Source organism: Branchiostoma belcheri, unplaced genomic scaffold (genome assembly GCF_001625305.1).
Source record: "Branchiostoma belcheri isolate BF01 breed outbred unplaced genomic scaffold, Haploidv18h27 scaffold3, whole genome shotgun sequence".
Lineage (NCBI taxonomy): Eukaryota > Metazoa > Chordata > Leptocardii > Amphioxiformes > Branchiostomatidae > Branchiostoma > Branchiostoma belcheri.
Genome location: NW_017803909.1, coordinates 159,575 through 178,220, shown reverse-complemented (window position 1 = coordinate 178,220; position 18,646 = coordinate 159,575). Strand labels below are relative to the sequence as shown.

At 41.5% G+C, this 18,646-nt stretch overlaps 3 protein-coding genes across 8 annotated transcripts; 2 read left to right on the top strand and 1 right to left on the bottom strand.

Annotated features, from left to right (window-relative positions):
- Nucleotides 1-128: 128 nt before the first annotated feature.
- On the top strand, nucleotides 129-3,271 carry LOC109473513 (kelch-like protein 24). Its single transcript, XM_019773391.1, has 2 exons — nucleotides 129-277; nucleotides 850-3,271. Exon 2 carries the CDS (start codon nucleotides 859-861, stop codon nucleotides 2,641-2,643), a length of 1,785 nt encoding a protein of 594 aa, XP_019628950.1. The 5' UTR covers nucleotides 129-277; nucleotides 850-858; the 3' UTR covers nucleotides 2,644-3,271.
- Nucleotides 3,272-3,969: 698 nt separating this feature from the next.
- Nucleotides 3,970-14,454, top strand: LOC109473861 (heat shock factor protein-like). Of its 5 annotated transcripts, none has more exons than XM_019773976.1 (13): nucleotides 3,972-4,238; nucleotides 5,146-5,254; nucleotides 6,532-6,656; nucleotides 7,291-7,415; nucleotides 7,879-8,013; nucleotides 8,293-8,404; nucleotides 8,672-8,800; nucleotides 9,621-9,839; nucleotides 10,137-10,225; nucleotides 10,423-10,603; nucleotides 11,205-11,273; nucleotides 11,617-11,701; nucleotides 12,206-14,454. In XM_019773976.1, the coding sequence occupies exons 1-13, from the start codon at nucleotides 4,119-4,121 to the stop codon at nucleotides 12,343-12,345; spliced, it is 1,638 nt and encodes a 545-aa protein (XP_019629535.1). In that variant the 5' UTR covers nucleotides 3,972-4,118; the 3' UTR covers nucleotides 12,346-14,454. The 5 variants fall into 5 exon arrangements, with proteins under 5 accessions (XP_019629538.1, XP_019629536.1, XP_019629535.1 ...); XM_019773975.1 differs by having other exon boundaries at nucleotides 3,980-4,238; nucleotides 6,532-6,668; nucleotides 11,617-11,695; XM_019773974.1 differs by having other exon boundaries at nucleotides 3,980-4,238; nucleotides 6,532-6,668.
- A 247-nt stretch (nucleotides 14,455-14,701) lies between these two features.
- Nucleotides 14,702-18,500, bottom strand: LOC109473865 (GDH/6PGL endoplasmic bifunctional protein-like). Of its 2 annotated transcripts, XM_019773983.1 has the most exons (3): nucleotides 18,439-18,500; nucleotides 17,073-17,855; nucleotides 14,702-16,838 (listed from the first exon to the last, which is right to left on the bottom strand). In XM_019773983.1, exons 2-3 carry the CDS (start codon nucleotides 17,824-17,826, stop codon nucleotides 15,211-15,213), a joined length of 2,382 nt encoding a protein of 793 aa, XP_019629542.1. In that variant the 5' UTR covers nucleotides 17,827-17,855; nucleotides 18,439-18,500; the 3' UTR covers nucleotides 14,702-15,210. The 2 variants fall into 2 exon arrangements, with proteins under 2 accessions (XP_019629542.1, XP_019629543.1); XM_019773984.1 differs by lacking the exon at nucleotides 18,439-18,500 and having other exon boundaries at nucleotides 17,073-17,908.
- Nucleotides 18,501-18,646: the final 146 nt, after the last annotated feature.

Below are 18,646 nucleotides of genomic sequence, written 5' to 3'. Positions count from 1 at the left end.
AATAATACGTTCACAGGCTTGTTTATCACGTCCCTTGCCTTTGAAGTATATTCCATCTGTTAGGTCTCATAGCAATGGTAGGAAATCTATTACTCAATCCCCGATATCCCCGTCACTTGATTTGGAATATTCCAGGAATGACCTTTGACTTCATAGAAGTTTTTCCCGCGGTTTTGTGTCTGCTGACGTGCATAAATATTTCCTTCTGCTGATCCTGTGCTGACCACGAGCCTCACCATTCTCAAAAACAAAAGATCAGAAACGGCTTCACTGTCAGGTAAGGGAACCCTGCATTTGCTATCTTCGAGTTGAAAATTTGAAGCTGAATCGGGCCGAAATTTATGAGACAAAACAGCACGTTTTCTACATACAGTAGAGAAGAAGTGCCCTGCAAACATCTGGTTCTCGTTTTGTATCGAGGAATGGCTTTGTCTTGAGGAATCTTGACTTTTCAATCAACCCACCACACTTCAAAGTGTTTTCACGAAGGGATTTCATAGCTGTCCGTCATGTTGTGGTCCTACGTATAATTTTCCTTGGAGCCTCAGCTTATGCAAAACAGGGAAAGAATTTCCTGCATTCCATTCTGTTCCAAATTTTATTAATTATTAAATGTTTCATGACTTGTTATTGTTAAGCCTGTAGGGCAAACACAAAAAAGGACAATAGGCTAAAATTATACATGTACAACACTGCTTCCACCAAGCTTCCATACACCTACTAGTACACCAGCCAAGATAAAATCAAAATTTTGATTGGGACCCCTGGTATAACCTCGGACTGAACCGAGACCATCTACTGATCTTATTTGTCAAGTGTAACTTATCGGTTTGTTCACTTGTATTGCAGGATTCCTGCATGATGGCGGCAGGACAGACATCACTGACATCATTCAACTTCTGCCATGAACCACACTCAGGCACCCTCTTGCAGGGCTTGGAGGGACTGCGATCCAACAGCCTGCTGGTAGATGTCATCCTTTGTGTTGCTGGAAAAGAGATTCCGTGCCACCGAAATGTCCTCGCAGCTTGCAGTGGATATTTTCGTGCGTTGTTCTGTAACGGGCTTCGCGAGAGCAAGGAAGACAAGGTGACCATTCAGGAAGTCAGCACCAGTACCCTCCAGCTTCTTGTTGACTATGCCTACACTTCAAAAGTCACCATCACCGAACACAACGCTGTGAAACTTCTGGAAGGGGCCAACTTCTTTCAGATCCAACCTGTTTTTGATGCGTGCACGACGTTCCTATCTGAGCATCTGTGTGCTCAGAACTGTCTAAGCATGTTAGACCTGGGTGGAATGCTGTCCCCTGACTTGGAGAAAAAGGCACTGCCGTACGCCATGAAAGAGTTTACAGCCGTCAGCAAAACGCCCGAGTTCCTTTACCTGAGAAAGGACCAGCTCGTCACCCTCATCTCATCTGACAACCTCAACGCTTCAGAAGAAACTGTGTACACAGCAGTGATGGCCTGGATCAACCATGACACCAGGAAGAGGAGGAAGGAGATGAAAGAGCTGATGGAACTGGTCAGGTTTCCCTTCATGGACAAGATGTACTTCATGGAGAAAGTGGAGACCAACAACGCCATACGCAAGTCTTGCCCAGATATCGTGTCAGAAACTCGCAGATATCAGCTGTTCCCAGGAGAGGTCCAGTCACCACGCACCCGTCCTCGTCGTGTCAGTGGTCTGAGGGAGGCAGTTGTGGTCATTGGAGGGGCAGTGCATCTAAAACAGGTAGAAGTTGAAGGTCTTGAGAATACCGGACCGGCAACCTGTCCAGAATTTTCGAACTCCATTATGATGACCAGTTCTGCTGAGCCATCTGGCTCAAGTTGGGTTCCTTTGACAACTATGAAGCAGGACGCCAGCTATGGCTTTGCTGCAGCTGTTCTGGGCACAAGTGACATTATTGTGTCTGCAGGTGAGAGGCCCAGGGTCGGGAAGGAAGTGTGGCTGTATAATGTAGAACTGGACAACTGGGCCAAACTTGCTCCAATGAATGTGACTCGGGCCTGGCACAAGCTGGCAGTGCTGCAAGGTAAAGTGTATGCAATCGGAGGCAAAAACTCGGTCAGCCCGGCACTGAGATCTGTAGAGGTCTACGACCGACACCTGAACAAATGGAGTGACGGTGTTTCACTCCCAGAGCCAAGGAGAATGCATGCTGTTGCAGTATTGGATGGCAACATATATGTGATTGGTGGATCCAATGATGAAAACAAAGTATCTACAGTATACCGTATCAGCCCAGGAGACACTGAGTGGCATCCACAGAGTGACATACCTGTAGCATGTGGTAACATCCCTGCTTCAGTTCTCAATGGTAACATCTATGTGGTTGGACCCACACTATCATATTTCTACACAATGTATTGTTTTACCCCTGGTGATAACGGGGGTTCCTGGAGTGAGGTTGTTGAGGCAAAAGAATTCTTTGTAAGTCTAACTCATACAAGGTCATTTGGAATGACTGTCTTTGGAGGGAAGCTTTACATCTGTGGAGGCAGAAGTTGCCACACTGCTAAAAAAACTGTCTACTGTTTTGATCCAGAAGCCAAGTCAGTTAAGTTTGTGGGAACCATGTCAAAGGGTTTGTTCAGCCATGCTTGTGTCACTGTACTGAAGGGTGATAGGGAATAGACTACCAGTACCTTTCCTAGCCCTAGTCTCTTTTCCAACATCTGAGCAAACCCATGATCACTGTCACAGCACCTAATCCTGATATTTTTTTTTTTGTACTAGATAATTTTTGTCTTCAAGATACTGTAATATAAGTAATGACCATAATTTTGTCAATCATTAGAAAGAAGATTCAGTCAAATGGCTGGAATAATGCTCCTTTGTATGAGATATTGCAAAAGCATAAACTATGCTTAGCAGCTACTAGTATGTTACTGGATTGACTGTTACTAGATCTTTTTTTGCTAACTTTTAATTAGGCATTGTTTTCAATTTATAAGCTTATGGGAATTGGCTATACAGTATCATATGTAACGTTACATGTAGTTTCACATATTCTGTGGATTTGAAATAGTTGTCGGGGGTAAGTATATCCCAAATAGACTTTAGAATATGTATTTGCAAAGTTGTCACAAAGTTACCTTTCTTGATGGTACCTTTATATGACTGATTACCTCCATGCACCTGTCAGTATTAAAGGAATAGATAGAGCTAAGAGAAAACTTATAGTATGTGTACTTTCATCCTGTATTTTTTTTACAATGTGGTACTTTGCTTACAATATGTTGCAACAAGCTATCAACAGCAATATGCTTGTGTTGTGTGAGTTTACTTGTCCAGAATTAGAGAGATCATTACTGAAAGTCAAGTCATGGGGCACAGGGCTGTTGTCCAGCCTTGTTAGCTTTACTCCGCTCCCCAAGATCCGCTCCCTGCCAACAAGACTGGGCGCTGTTACCATTCAAACGATTTTTGTCGGGGAGCGGATCTTGGGGAGCGGACTAAAGCTAACAAGGCTGGACACCAGGCTAGGCATGAGAAGGGTGATCACATGTAACATCTGTAACGTTAGTAGTAAAATTTAATGGAGATTGGTGGTGCTTTTGATCCCTGAAGTTTATTTTGGTCATATTCATGTATTTAGGTAGTTCCTATGACACTTCAGTCTTTATCACATTTGTTGGCTAGAAATTGCCTAAAATCTAAATTGGTTCAGAGACATTATACATAATGTCCTTGATTGGTTGAACCATGGAGGTAGAAAACTACCTCCATGGTTGAACCAAGGAGGGGGATAGGTTTGTTACTGCTGTTTTACATATGATAATAGTGGGCACTGATGGGTCTTTATGATATCGTTGGAGTCACCATTGTTTTAATATCGTTCGTTAAGAACTCCATCCAGAGAAAAAACACCTGGAAGAAAAATTACTAGTATTATATAAACCCAAACCACACATCTGCTTGAATATACAGGCTACTAGTACTTCCCTCAAATCTCGCGAGAGCCTGCGAGATGCCCATGACGCAAATATTTACGTTGTTTGTGCGCACCTGTCATGGCCGCCTCGTGACTCATCTAGATCGGACGTGAACTTGCAGCGGCGATTTTCCAGCTCTCGAGGGCGTCTAAACTGCTCTGATTATTCGTCGTCATGAGTTCGAGAGATTATCGAGGGGGCGAGTCGTCCGGCGGCGCCGTTCCCGCCTTCCTGACGAAGCTCTGGACGCTTGTAGAGGACCCCTCCACCAACGAGCTGATTTTCTGGAGCACGGTGAGATGATACCTCATGTACACGTACCGACTAACGAACGCACGTACAGCCTGGAAACTTTGCAGCTGTTGGATAAAATGATTCCTCTTGCATGATAAGAAATTGTTAAATTTGTGATGTGGGGCTACACAGGTTTAGATCAAGGTTAAAGAAAGAATTTCCCCAGAATTTATGGTGGCGCTGAAGATTTTTGCTAGACGAAATTTATGATTTTGAAGTGGAAGTATTTGCTAGATCAACTACACTTGAAATTATGTGAACGCTCCGGCATACATAGGTTTCCATACCCATTGTCCTTGCTGATCAGGACGCCATAGATTATGCATGTGGTGTGTTGTAATACTCAGTTGCTATTGCAGAATAGGTGACCTTCTGTCAGTACTTAGTAGCTTACTGAAAATCATGAAATATCCACGTTGATTTCATGTTCATGGTTTTCGCAGTACTGATCTCTTATCACAAAGAACTACATCATGTACCTACATACATGTACTCATCGCACTGTGAACATACATGTGTTCCGTCTGGCATGATTTGCATTACTATGTCCCCTCTTCCCTAGGCCTCCTGCGAAATTAAAACCAAATATCTTACACATCAATTTGTGTTCGAAGCCTTCAAAGTATAATTGTGAATAAATTATGAATTGTTTAAAACAGGTAGCAGCCTATTATTATTCCTGATTGCACAAACAGTTACACAATTGTTTGTTACAGTTTTATTTATATGCTTGTAAGTTTAATGATTTTGTGGATGTTGCTGCACCATAGCGACTATTCAGGGATGTTGCAGGGCTTGTTTTGCGTGGAACTATCCCATACTGGTAATTATCTCTATTAGTAAATATAATACATTTGTAAATACAGACTAGACTTGATGATCTATAACCATGTGTTTCCCTTTCCAGAATGGAGCAAGTTTCCATGTGTATGACCAGGCCAGATTCGCCAAAGAAGTCCTGCCCAAGTTCTTCAAACACAACAACATGGCCAGCTTTGTTCGACAACTCAACATGTGTAAGTTACTCCAAAGACCAAATATTAAATGCATGGCATGAAATACTCATACATTGGTAGATTACTAAGCATTTTAAGGTTTAAAGTAGTGCAAAAGGCTTTCTAGAAATTCTTGCTGTCTGTGTTTGACACCTGCAAAGTCATTTACCCTTGACCTGCTAACCCGCCCATTAGCACACCAGTCCCTTGGTAATCTGGAACAGATTAGGATTTCCTTCTAGAAGCTTTACATGTAGCATCGAGCCACAGCTCCAGTGTTACTGCTTACGTGTATGACCAGTGTTGGTCCATAACATGTTTGTGTAGTTGATATGTGCATGGGACATAATACTGCCGCTTGTACACATGCATTTTATCAATATAAATTTATGTACAGGAATACCATAATGCAGCATGGGTTCATAAACATACATTGTTATCATATGTACAAAAAAGCTCTGCAGAGTGGCTGTCATTGTCAATGTCAACACACACAAAAAAGAAACTAGCCTAGTGTTCAAACCTATTATACTTAATTCATAGCTATAGAGTGTCTCTTTTGTCCTCTCTGCAAATCTATTTTGCATACTGGGCTACAGAAAGCACAGTATACCTTCATTCGCCATGATGATTGTTTCCTATACTGGCATAGCTATAGCTGTTTTTTTTAGTAGCCCTCTGTCTAGGGGGTTGTCTGGTATTTCAAAGACCAGAAGGGATTGAAGAGCTTGAAAAACAAGTTGTTTTGTTCCATAACCCAGACAGTGTTTATGGTTTAAGTTGGGAATATGGCCTCCTTCCAAGTAGACTGATGCCCTTGAGTGACCAGACTGAAACCTTTCCAAGTCAACACTGCGGTAGCGTGAACAACATGGAATGTGTGCCAACTGTTACAATTTGACATGTAGACTTGTTTGTAATGTAAGATTAAGCAATTCTCATTGTTCAATATTATGATGTGACCCACTTTTCTTACAATACAAAGCTGTCAAATGGAACATTTCTTTGGAGGGATATCAATTTACAAAAGAGGAAGTGCATAGGTGGGGTTATGAAACTAGGGTGTGGAATCCCCCATTAAACTATATTTAGATTTAATAGCCCAGACTTAACTCAGAGTCAGACTTTTTTTCCTGCTGACTTTACCAGTGTGCCAATACAATTGCCAAGTAGGCACTGCGTCAGGGCAAACAAGCTGGAATATTGAATAGGCTAGCATAACATATATAATACTTCATTCCCCTACACCCCCTTCCCCACATATACTTCACTGTGTCAAAACATCTTTTATTCCATAGATGGATTCCGGAAGGTAATGAACGTGGAGTCTGGCGGACTGAAGGCGGACCGTGACGACATGGAATTCAGCCACCAGAACTTCATTCGTGGGAAACCGAATCTCCTAGAACAGATAAAGAGGAAGGTTGGCCCACCGGTGAATGCTATACTTTTCTTCATAGTTGTAGTGTCTGCCCTTCATTGACAGGTAGTATCTATAGGTAGTCTAGTTTTAGTTTTTTTTCTGTGTTGGTTGGCTGAGTGAACCACTTTTGGTGCAAAGGCTTGGGATGGAGGTTAGGCATTCAGGTAAACAATATTCAAAGACAAATCAAGCTCTAGTCTACTACTGGATAAATTTCGGGGATTACTTCCAGACGTTTCATGTGACAAGTAATCCTGTAATTTATCCAGTAGTAATTTGAGCTTGATTTGTCTTTGAATAAAGGCTTGGGATACACATGGTGGTAGCTTTTCCATTCCATCAAATAGCTTATCAGGACATGATTTGTCTCTTGTACAATACAGTTATTTGTTTCACCACCAAAGTGATTAACTTCTTCTTAATGCTTTTCCTTTGTGTTGTTTTTGTTTTTTTAATTTTTGTTTTCTTTGTGTTGTAATTTGAAACAACACCCTGTTCCATCTGATCATGTTTACAAACCAACAATGGACACTTTCTACACTACCCTTAATTTTTCTTCATGCCTCTCCCTCCCCTAACACAAGATGTGAACATCTTGTCTGTAGAAACCTTCTCACAAAGTGTCTTGTCCTAGGTGTCTGTTGTGAAGTCGGACGACCTGAGGCTGAGACATGAGGACATGTCTCGTGTGTTGAATGATGTGAAGGTGATGAGAGGTAAACAGGAGACCATTGACACCAGGCTGCATTCAATGAAACAGTGAGTTATCACACATCCTTTTTTTTTTGTCCTCCTTCTTCTAGTGGTACCTAGCTAGCCATCTAGCTCGAGATGTAATTTTGTGGTAGAAGGGAAAGGAGGCATTCTTAAAGTTTTAACTTTTTGCAGCTGAAAGAACCATTAGAATTTAGATACATGTTACTACATTGTGGTAATGCAAGAAAGCACAGATGTTGGCATTGTGATCTTGCACTAAGCTCCAAAAACTATAAACATCAAACTGCTATGTATTACCCAGAGCATGTCCAACTTTCATTTTGTTTTAAAGGCAGCCTCTCACCTTATGTTTATTCCTTGAGACAGTCCCAATGCATTGTTAAACTTTATTTGTTGGATTATTCTTGCAAAATCTCAACCTACAGTCCCTATTTTTTCAGTACTGAAATGGGAAACACAACATTAATTTTCCTCAGCCTAATGATTATGATGGTTTCATCTCCAGGGAAAACGAGGCCTTATGGAGAGAAGTCGCCAGCCTGAGACAGAAGCACCACAAGCAGCAGCAGATTGTGAACAAGCTGATTCAGTTCCTGGTCACTCTGGTCCAGCCCAGCAGGCGCATCGGCATCAAGAGGAGGTCAGCAAATAAAATTCACAACCTTTTTAAGTGAACAGAACAGGAAGGATCATTATAGTGGGGAAGGCTGTATGTCGCGAGAAAGATGTATTCATTTATACCAGAAGGATAAGGCAAAATATGATATAACAAAGTCTTAGAGTTCCTTCTCATATACTGGTTCTATCAACTTTAATTTCTTTGAGATTCATTTAGAACAATAAAAAAGTAAAAACTAGTTTTTTTTTTACAATTTGATGTTTGAATGTCCAAATTTTGTATAATGTACTTTGTTTGCAGGACTTTGGCAATAGAAGACAGCTATGGTGATGCCATGCCCAGCACAAGCAAGGTGCCAAGATATAGCAGGCAGCTATCTCTGCACAACACTTCAGAGGCAGAGCCATTTATGGTAAGAACTTCCGATTCTTGGTCATTAGTATCAGTCACAAATTACTTTAGATGTACATCCTTCATGTACCCTAGAATTATCAGATTAAAGAGAATATCTTGACAACAGAAAGTTTAAACGTTGAAGTTCTTTGGCTGCTGATTTGTACTTTTTGGCAATGCTGCATGGGTGATGCCATTTATGTTTCAATTTGTACAACTACTCGTAGATTTGGAGAGCTCATTTCCTTTTACTCCCTTTTCCTCTCCCATGATTGGATACAAAAAGAACCAACCGCAGGAGCCGCAACAGGTCTCCCCCTCCTCTTCTGGACCAATCATATCAGACATCACAGACTTGGCCTCCTTCAGTGGGCAGGGCATGCCGACTGTTACCTTACCAACCTCTCCACCAGGGGTAAGCTCATGCCTTTTCATTAGCACAATTGATGTACATGTAAATGAAGTGTTTGTTGCTGTATGTGCTTCTTTCCCGTTTAAGCATTTTGTGATGAAGTGGCTGTTATACCTTTGTGAAGGTTAGTCATCCAGCAAGGAAGGTTAGTCAGCTGTTTGCTATGTTTTATGTTACATGTTGCTACAGTAGCTGTAGAACAGAATCCTTGGTATGATTCATCATTGTGTGTTTTCAGATAGTCAGTTAAGTCAACAGGTCTTAAAAAAACTAACATAATGTATTGCTATTGCACATTGATACTTAGTGCTTTGGTGTTATATTTCAGGACCATGACATGTCCACGTTCAATGATATCTGGCTAGCTCAGTTGGACCGCATCTTTTGTGGTGAGGTTGAAGCCCCCCTCCTCACGACCCGGGGTCCATGGTATCATCCAACCTTTTTTAACCTTTTGCTATACCCGTTACGTTGTTTTTGCATGGTATTCAGGCCAAGCAAACCATGTACTAACATCTCGTAACATTTTATAGTGTACTTATGCCTAGGCCTAGGGAAAAAAATGTTTTGTTTCCAGGTTTCCAAACGAAGACTCGTTACCCACTGACCCTATTTATTTCAGGACTGAAACCGGAAACATAACTTTTTTTTCCCAAGAAGACCATCTTGAGTGCAAAGCTTTCTGAAAGAAGGTAAGACGGTTACGGTTAAACAGATGCCATACAGAGGCAGATGTGTCAAACCAGCAGATTTGTGGAAGGTCATTAGGAATACAGTTCTTGTTGTCTAACCTGTGTTGTGGGGACCGGGTGTTGTTCCCCAGGGTAGCAGCAGTGGACCAGCTGTGACACCACCCCCTCCCCCCTACTCCGAGGCCCCGGGGACGTCGGCTAGCTCCGTGCAGACCGCTTCTTCTCTGCCGGCCCCCACGTCCCTGCCATTCACCCCGACATCGGTGACGTCCAGCCTTGGTGCAGACATGGCAGGAGTGCCCAGTGAAGGGCTGATGGACGAAGCTTTCTCACCAACAGCTTTCATGCAGGTGTGTTATAGTAAACATTCATGCAGGTGTGTTATAGTAAACAGTCATGCATGTGTGTTATAGTTAACATTCATGCAGGTGTGTTGTAGTAAACAGTCATGCATGTGTGTTATAGTTAACATTCATGCAGGTGTGTTGTAGTAAACATAAGTAGACAGGCCTAGGGAAGGAGGAAGCCAGTCTTCAAAAACAGTCTTTAAAACTAGAAGTGTGCATTGTCCTATGGTTAGTGACCCTGTTAAAACTGTTTATGTACACAATGTATTCAAGCATATCATCCATGTGTTACCTTTGTAGGGGCTTGCTGAGGGCACCTTAACTGTACAAGAGGAACCACAAGACATGTCCATTGCAGTGCACAGCTCGCCTCCTAAGCAGCTGGGCAGGTCAGTTTGTTTTTAACTTCTCCCTGCTCTATTTTAAGTGTTAAATGCCACAGAATGTACACACCTGCCATATTCAGGTAAATATGAATTTTTCTCTTCGTCCTAATCAAATTCAAAATAAAACAGATACGGTACCTATGACATAGTATTGCATTCACTGACTGAATGTGAATGTTATATGCTGGTGGAAAATCCAGATGTGTGCAGCCAAGTTGTACCAGGCAGGACGTGGACTTTCACGTGGACACCATCCAGTCCAGCCTGGACTCCATCCAGTCCCTGCTGCAGAGTGGAAACTTCAGCCTGGACGCCTCGCAGCTCACCGATGTCTTCAACCTCCTCCCCAACGAACCAAGCATTCTCATGTCCGACTCAACGGTCAGTATCAAACATCTTCATACATTTGTGAACTTTGTATTCACTTACTCACTCACTCACTATCCAGTTTAGCGTCTGTTGTTCCCCGTCTTTTGGGGGTAGGAATTACGAAAAGAGAAGGAATTACAGGGAGGACAGATCAAAAAGGCTCCTTCAGGGCTCTAGCCAGCTCAAAATTATTTTCCGTCAGCCCAGGTTCATGATCGGAGTGGGTCTGTAGACAAAGTTTGGATGTTCAAGCCTTTAAAAATGCAGTTTCCCACATTTTGAGAGGTAAATCATGGGGTTGAGAGTGGTTGCTGTTTTTCCTTTGGGTGTTTTTGTATTCTTACCAAAGACTTTGTCAATTTTGTCTTGACAGAAAATGAACTGGCTAGAGCCTTGCACTCCTCTTCATAGCAGTCCTAATTCTGAATCAAAATTAGAAATAAAAACACCTCCTCTTGACATTCAATCATCATCTATACCCTCCACTGCTAAACCTGCCATTTATGTCAGCCAAACTTGACCAACCAAAATCAAGTTTCCAAACTTTTTTGTGTTAGGTTGAGATTCAAAATTGATGTACAGAACTATTTTGGCCTCCCATGTGCATCTGCAGGACTGGAGACCACACACCCTAGAAGCTAACAGAGCAGGATTTGTCCTGCCAGAATCAAGCCATGGACAGGTGAATATTACCCAGGCCAGAGCCCCGCCCCACTTCAAATTTTGATGGACCAGAGCTGGGAAGATGATTTGTACCCAGCATGCACTTGGCCTGGCCCTGTGTGACATTGATTGGCTGTACATTGATGTACACATTGTTCTAGGGGCTCAAATGGAATTTTGTTGACAATTTCTGCTAAGGACAGTCCATTCAGTGTTACTAGTAATCGTGCAACGGAATGACTGGACTAAGTTTCTAAATTCTAATTGCCCATAAAGCTTTACTTGTTACACACTAATATTGTAGAATATGCCATTATTCTATGTTGATAACATGTAATGTTTCCCTGTTTTGCGGACAACAGGCCCTGTTAGACTCCCTGTCAGAGGTCCACACCCGTAACGAGCAGGACCTGGCCAGTCTGGAATCCTCGGAGGCTGCAGGTAAAGGTACTTTGTGTGTCCAATTCTTACACATTTTACCTTTAGCTAACTTATAAAAACATGTAACCTAGTTACTTGAAGGAAGACTGAAAAGGCAGAGAGATAGTATTTAGGGAAGATCTACTACAAGTTGGGGCCCAAGTTATAACTATTTATGAAACAGCATGACATAAATACAAGTAAATATTTCTTATAAATCTTTCTTAAGCACTATCTCCCTGCCATTTTAGTCTTCTTTCAAGTTGTTACACCACCACTATAGCTGCAGACATGCTTATGCTTGAAACCGGACACCACTATCGATGTATGGTAAGTACTAATGGACTTGTCATATAGATTTGGGAGAAAAGTGGTTTAAGTGATGTAAGTACAGAAAGTGCATAGTAAAGGCTACAGAGTACACACTACATTAAGAACAAGTTGCCACATTCAAACATGTCCATGGGGCATGTCTTCTGCTCATTGAAGTTAAAGTAGCATGTTCTAAAATTGCCTTGCGTTTACTCCCAGGAAAGGAACTGATTGAATATGCTCCCGCCAACATTGACGACATGCCCAGCCTGTTTGATAACCTGGATGAAGACGAAGACCCTGAGTTCTTCAACAAGGTCATAGCAGGGGACGCAGGCAAGGGGGATGCTGGGAAATGAAGAATGTGGGCTGTCAGATTTGTCAGGATGTGTGCACCCCTTTGTAGTATAATGGTCTGCCCTGATCTGGTTCTAGGCAGGTGGAGATTAGGACCAGTACATTAGGTCAAACTAGTTTAATCAGTCGGTTCTCAGTTGGTTGAATCTCTTGAAGAAAGTCCTTGTCTTTGTAGTTGCTATAATTTTTCCATATAGCAATGCAGTGATTTGATTAAAAGTTCATTGTTTTAATTATAAACCAGCCAGCTATGTTGACTTCATGGCTCAATGTTGTAACATTTGAGGCATGTTTTTTGTTTTGCCCTGTCTCTTCTTTTTTTTTTGTGAAGAAATCTGAGAACCAAGATATTAAACTTGTGTGTTCTTAAGACAAAATGTAAATTACTGAAATGAGCAGTGTGCATTACAGAGAGAGATCGCAAACCCTTTCCATCCTAGGTACCAGAACTACTTAAAAGCACATGTACGTAGGTTCTATATTGGTTATATGAGGTAGTTGAGATGAAGAGGGTTATAATGATTGCCTGTGAAGCCAGCTACAACAGAGACACTGTAAACCTATGTTTCTATCCCAGCATGTTCAGTGTTAATTGTTAGTAATACTTAAACCCTCCTGCGCAACTTGCCAAGTGTGGCTGACACTATTACATCAGTACCTGCCACTCATAGTTCTGGTGTATCAGTTCATGGTGCATCACCATAGGTGTTCAGAAGTCAGTAGAATTATACTCTTGGTGTCTGACTCTGAATCTTTTTCTCTCTTCTACAGAGGTTAGGATAAACCATTCCAATTCTTTTTTTTTTAGTTGAACTATTTAGAAAGAGTGTGTAGATGTTTTTTTTTTTTTCGGAACAGTAGAAGGTGTCCTTGAGAGACTTTTGGAAGTGGTAAAGAAAAGGTTTCTTCCACACTGTTGGAGTGACATTAAATGGCTAGAGGATGCCTTGCATCCATTAGGCCTGTGGAAATTTTGCATCGCACAGTTTGGGATAATTTGCAATTGTAAGAAATTCAACACAGAAATCATTTACAGGCATGTTCTAAAAAAAGGTATCGCTCCAGTATTTTTACGGACTCCTATTCAATCCTTCCTGGTTGTCTTTCCTTGACATGATTCCCTATCGAGTGACCTAGAAGTTGTACATTCTTTTCTGTCTGCAAATTTTTCATTGGCAAGGTACAGCCAAAGAAAGGCACAGTACTGGCACTCCCTCATACTAAATGTACAGCAAATCATGAATTAATCACATTGGCCACTTTTCTATATGATGTAATCAACAAGTACATTAATGTGAAGAATAAACAAGCAAGTTCTTGTAGCTTTTATGGCAGAAGTACTATTTTTCTAGACCTACAATGTAGATGATCTGTATGCTAAAGTGTACCATAAGCAATTCATCTGATAAGAAATACTGCTAAAATGTACTAGCAGCATTGGATGTCTCTTAAATCCCAGTGATGTTTTGCTGTTTGGAGTAAATCTGTTTTAGATAATTCTGTTTGGAATCAAATGTTAGTGGTCCCATGCTTATACTGAAACCTCAGCATCTCCAATCTTTGACAGTGACTAGGAATGCAGTCTACATTGCTAAAGGTAGTCGACCAAGCAGATTACAATTACAACACTGATAGTATTAACATTTACGGAAAAGTAACTCTTGGATAAGGTAGACTTCCTTTTATGCTGACCACAAATTCATCAGTCAAAGGTGTGATGATGAAATTGAATTGTGATTGCAAGTTTTAGTATGCGTTCTTCTTTTGTTACATTCACATAAGTAGATTGGATTTAGGAAGTACATGTATTCAGAGTCAATATCATATATGGCATGGGCCAGTTGTCACATTTGTATATGTGCAAAAAATGACATACATTACCTGAAGTTTGTATTTGATATTAGTTGTCTTACGGTGACATACCACAGATGGGTGATATTGTTTTACAGATGTATATCAGAAAGTAATGAAATGGTTTTGAAAGCACTTCAAACAACCCTGTGTACACCTTGCACATAGTAATGCATAAGAGTTATATGGATGACTATCGGAACAGATCAACATGTTTGTACTTTCCACAGAAAAAATAAACAAAAACAGGTTATTACGCATATGATGTGTGTTGTCGTTATGTCATGATCAGATACAAGAAACAGAGCTGCATACAAAATAAAACTCAGTTATTCACAGCATTATAATTCATCTTTTTATTACAACTGAGCAATTAGTCAGGTGAAATACAGCAGCTAATCCTAAGACTACTACCCACTATAGTCGATCAAAAGGGGCATGCCATTTGTCAATATTCTATTTGATTTAGCTTGAGTAATTTTTTATTAAAGACAAGTTTAACCCATACAAGACTTGCATGTATGGTACCTTGCTTCACTTTATCTACATAATGGCTAGTGCAATATATTTGTTCTGCTAGCAGTCAATACTGGTAAATCATACTACCATCCCATGTGTAACAATCACTCAAGGCTGGATGAGAATTTTGGAAAAGCTAGTACCTGTTTGCCTTATATACAGAGAGATAGCAGCATAGCAATTGATGTTTTACTTATAAAAGCTAGACTAGACATGACAGTTTGAGCCTGTGATCCATGATTGTGAAATCATTTCTGGTTTGTATTGTGCTGTGTCATTATTCCATTCCTTGAAGAAAAAAAACAATCACAAGGTAAATATCATACTTCATAGACCACAAACTTACACTTAGTGTAAGCCATGTTGCATAGTTGTCATTATACTTTTGAATGATTTGGATTTCAGTTCCAAAACATAATAGAAGCATTACCAAGATTATGGTATGTACTTGAACACGCAGTTAAGTCATCCAGGACAGATTGAAACTCAAACGTAATCTACTCCTGCCCAAACAGAGCTTGGTGATCAATGTACCAAGTCATGCTGCCCTGCTCTGGCTTAACTCCAGTTATGGGTAGACTTTCCACATCAACTCCCCCATCCTGGAGCTTTTGAACAACACCATGTTTCCCCGTCCCAAGTATGAGAACACCAACGTTCCGGGACTTGTTGATGGATGTAAAGGTCAAGGTCATCCTCTGTTTGACCTCCGCATCTCCTGTCGCGTCGGCGAGTGTGACATACTTTTCCCGCTCCTGCAGTGCAGGGGATCCTGGGAAGAGGGAGGCCGTGTGTCCGTCAGACCCCACCCCGAGTAACACATAGTCAAAGGCACCGTCCAGGATGTTGGAGATTTTACTGTGATATCGGTCAGCCCCGTTTACATCACACTCTTCATAAGCCCCACCCACTGGCATGGGATTGATATTATACAAAGGGATGTTGAGGTAGCGGAGAAGGTTCTTTTCCACGAAGTAGAAGTTTGACCTTTCGTCACTGTGGGGGACGCAGCGCTCATCCACAAACCAAATAAGGGTCTGTTTCCATGGAAACCCCATCCTCTCAGACTCCAGGACAAGATAGTTCAGCAGCTTTAAGGGACTCTTGCCACCGGAGAACGCAATGTGAAAGTGGTCTTTTCTTTGGAGAGTTTGTAAGGCTATTTCTTTGATATCATTGGCCAGTTGAGTAATGACTTTGTCACTGTCGCCTGAGACTAACCTCTGACCTCTAAACACAGATGGCAGAGTAGCCAGGTTTAATGAACCTGGTGTAGAGGATGCTGAGAATGCAAATGCATCGTTTTGATCAACTAACAGATCTGATAGAAAATATAATTTGTCGTCAACTAACACGTACTGCAGTGTCGAGTCTTCCTTTCCACCGGGGTACTTCTTTGGCTCCTTTCCTTCCAGCTCTTTAAGAAGAGGAGTCCAGATTCTCCAAGATTCTAGCAAGTGTGGAGAACTGACAAAACGGTCACTCTGACCATGGTACACAGACTCGATAATAGAACTGTATGCATCCCTGACAACCTCTGGGGTGTAGACATGATAGGCACTGGCAGGAAGATCAAAAATCTCCATATCTGCAGGAGGTTCATACTCAACCCACCCCATTGGCACTACTGGTTTGGGAAGGCCCTTTGAAACTAGCACAGCAGGAACCTTGAGTTTACCATGTCCAATGTGGAAAATGACCTGATTATGAGGACAAGCCCTTTTTATACAGTTTTCATCATCTAGAAGCTTCCTGAACACAACTTTTACATATCCAACTCTCTCATCTAACTTTTTACCAGCTGTAACAACAAATGGTACATCCTTCCACCTGTCATTGTTTATGGTAAAGACAACTGCAGCAAAAGTTGCTGTTTGGCTGATGTCCTTGTCTTCCTTTTGCAACTCGTCTTGCCATTGGTCGTTGTATTCTTCATACTGACCAATCAGAGAGCCCTCTGAGGTTAAAGGTTGGATGTGGCTGTAGAGGTCCAGCTTCTTCAGCTGGAAATCACTGAGGTTACCTCTCTGTGGGGCATCCATGGCAACCAAGGTCAGAATTTCAGTCAGGTGGTTCTGGAGGACATCCCTGATGATGCCATAGCTGTCAAAGAAGCTCAATCGACCTGGAAAGAAATTTTTAAAATGTGATATTAAAATCAGATTTAACAGTTGATAGGACATCTAATAATGGTATTTTGTATAGAAATCAAACCTTGCTTGCTATTGAAGTTTTTAAACTTGAAAAGAAATCTTTAGCAAAGACTTTGTAGTTACCTTTCAGCACAGCTCTGTATGTATACTAGTAGTATGTTACCTTATTAATTAGTCTTTTCTCTCCAGATTTTTTATACTCTCACCTTTCACATCAATGGTCTCTTTCATGACTATCTCCACCCTCTCTACATGCTCTGTGTTCCACATGGCCTCCAGGTCCCAGTTCCCGCGCCGGAACGGTAAGATCTCCTCCACCGCCTGCTTCCCCAGGTAGTGATCCACCCGGTACAACTCTTCCTCCGAGAAGAACTCCGACAAACTCTCCACCAGTTCTTCAGCTGACTGCAGGTCATGTCCGAATGGCTTCTCCACCACGACTCGTAGCCAAGCACCAGCTTCCTTAGGCCTGCAGAACTTGTGGATGTTGGCCGAAATACTCGGATAAGCAAACGGAGGTACAGAGAGGTAGAAGATTCTGCCACTTTCTTCCAGCTCTGACTGTTTGAGGTTTACCTCAATGGTTCTACATAATTCTCCATAGTCATCTTCTGACTTCAGTCTGTGGTATTTCACCATTTCGACGAAGTTTTCTCTCTGCTGTATACAACTATCAATCTCGGTGGAACATTTCCTACTCTCTGTTACAATCTCTTGTAGAATAGGACCACCTGCCTCTACATTGTTCCTTCCCCCTCCGTAGAAGGAAAAGGTGTTCCCCTTGGCATGTTCTGCCTGGTACAAGTCAAAGAAGCCTTGCCAGAGATATTTCTTAGCCAGGTCCCCTGTTGCGCCGACAAGAACCACGTTGGTGTGTTTGCTGTGTGTTGATTTTGTGGAGAGGACTGTGATGAGGAAGGCGATGGCAGCTAACCTCCTGATAGTGGCTGATCCAGTCATGGTCGAGTTGTCACGTTGTCAAGTAAACACTAAACTGGGCAAAACAAAACCTGAACATTACAAAACTTTTTGGAGTGTTTGCGCTCGTGGGGCTTACATGGTATAAATTTACCTGAATTTACCTGAATTGCAGAGACCAGGAGCCAGAAGGCGGGTAGCCCTTAGTAGCTCCTATGGTCATCTTCTTCCGTATGTATTCGTCGATGCTACTCTTGAATCTGTTTACTGACGTCTGATTCACCGTCTCCGGTGGTAACTTGTTCCATTCCTGGATCACTCTGACACTGAAGAATTTTTTCCTGATATTCAACTTTGCAAGTGCCAATTCCAAAATTACATTGCATAACATTCTAATCCACCGGTATATAACACTGATCTATAAAAGATATATTCTGATATACTTGAGTGACAAAATGATCACAACAAGTTACAAAGTTTACCCATGCCAAATATTTGCCACGCCCCCCTCCCCACCACTCCCCTTCCATATTGCGGCTCACTATACAGCACAGATCTATAGATTTGAAGTAGACAAACACATTTACAAAGACTAAATCAGCTAACATGTAAAATAGCGAAGAAGAAGAGCATAGCAATATTCTAAACACCTACAAAACAACATCTAAACTGTCTTCTCCGTGTAGGTAGTCTTCAGCAGACGAACTTTGGAGCCAATAGAAAGCATCTACACGTAGCTAAAAACCTACGTGTGTTTATTGGTATTATCTAAGCAGATAAGATACAAACTTTATGAGAGTAATACCTCTAGAATAATAATTCATATTTAATGTATTATAGTATTTTGTGTCTGTTTGAATTA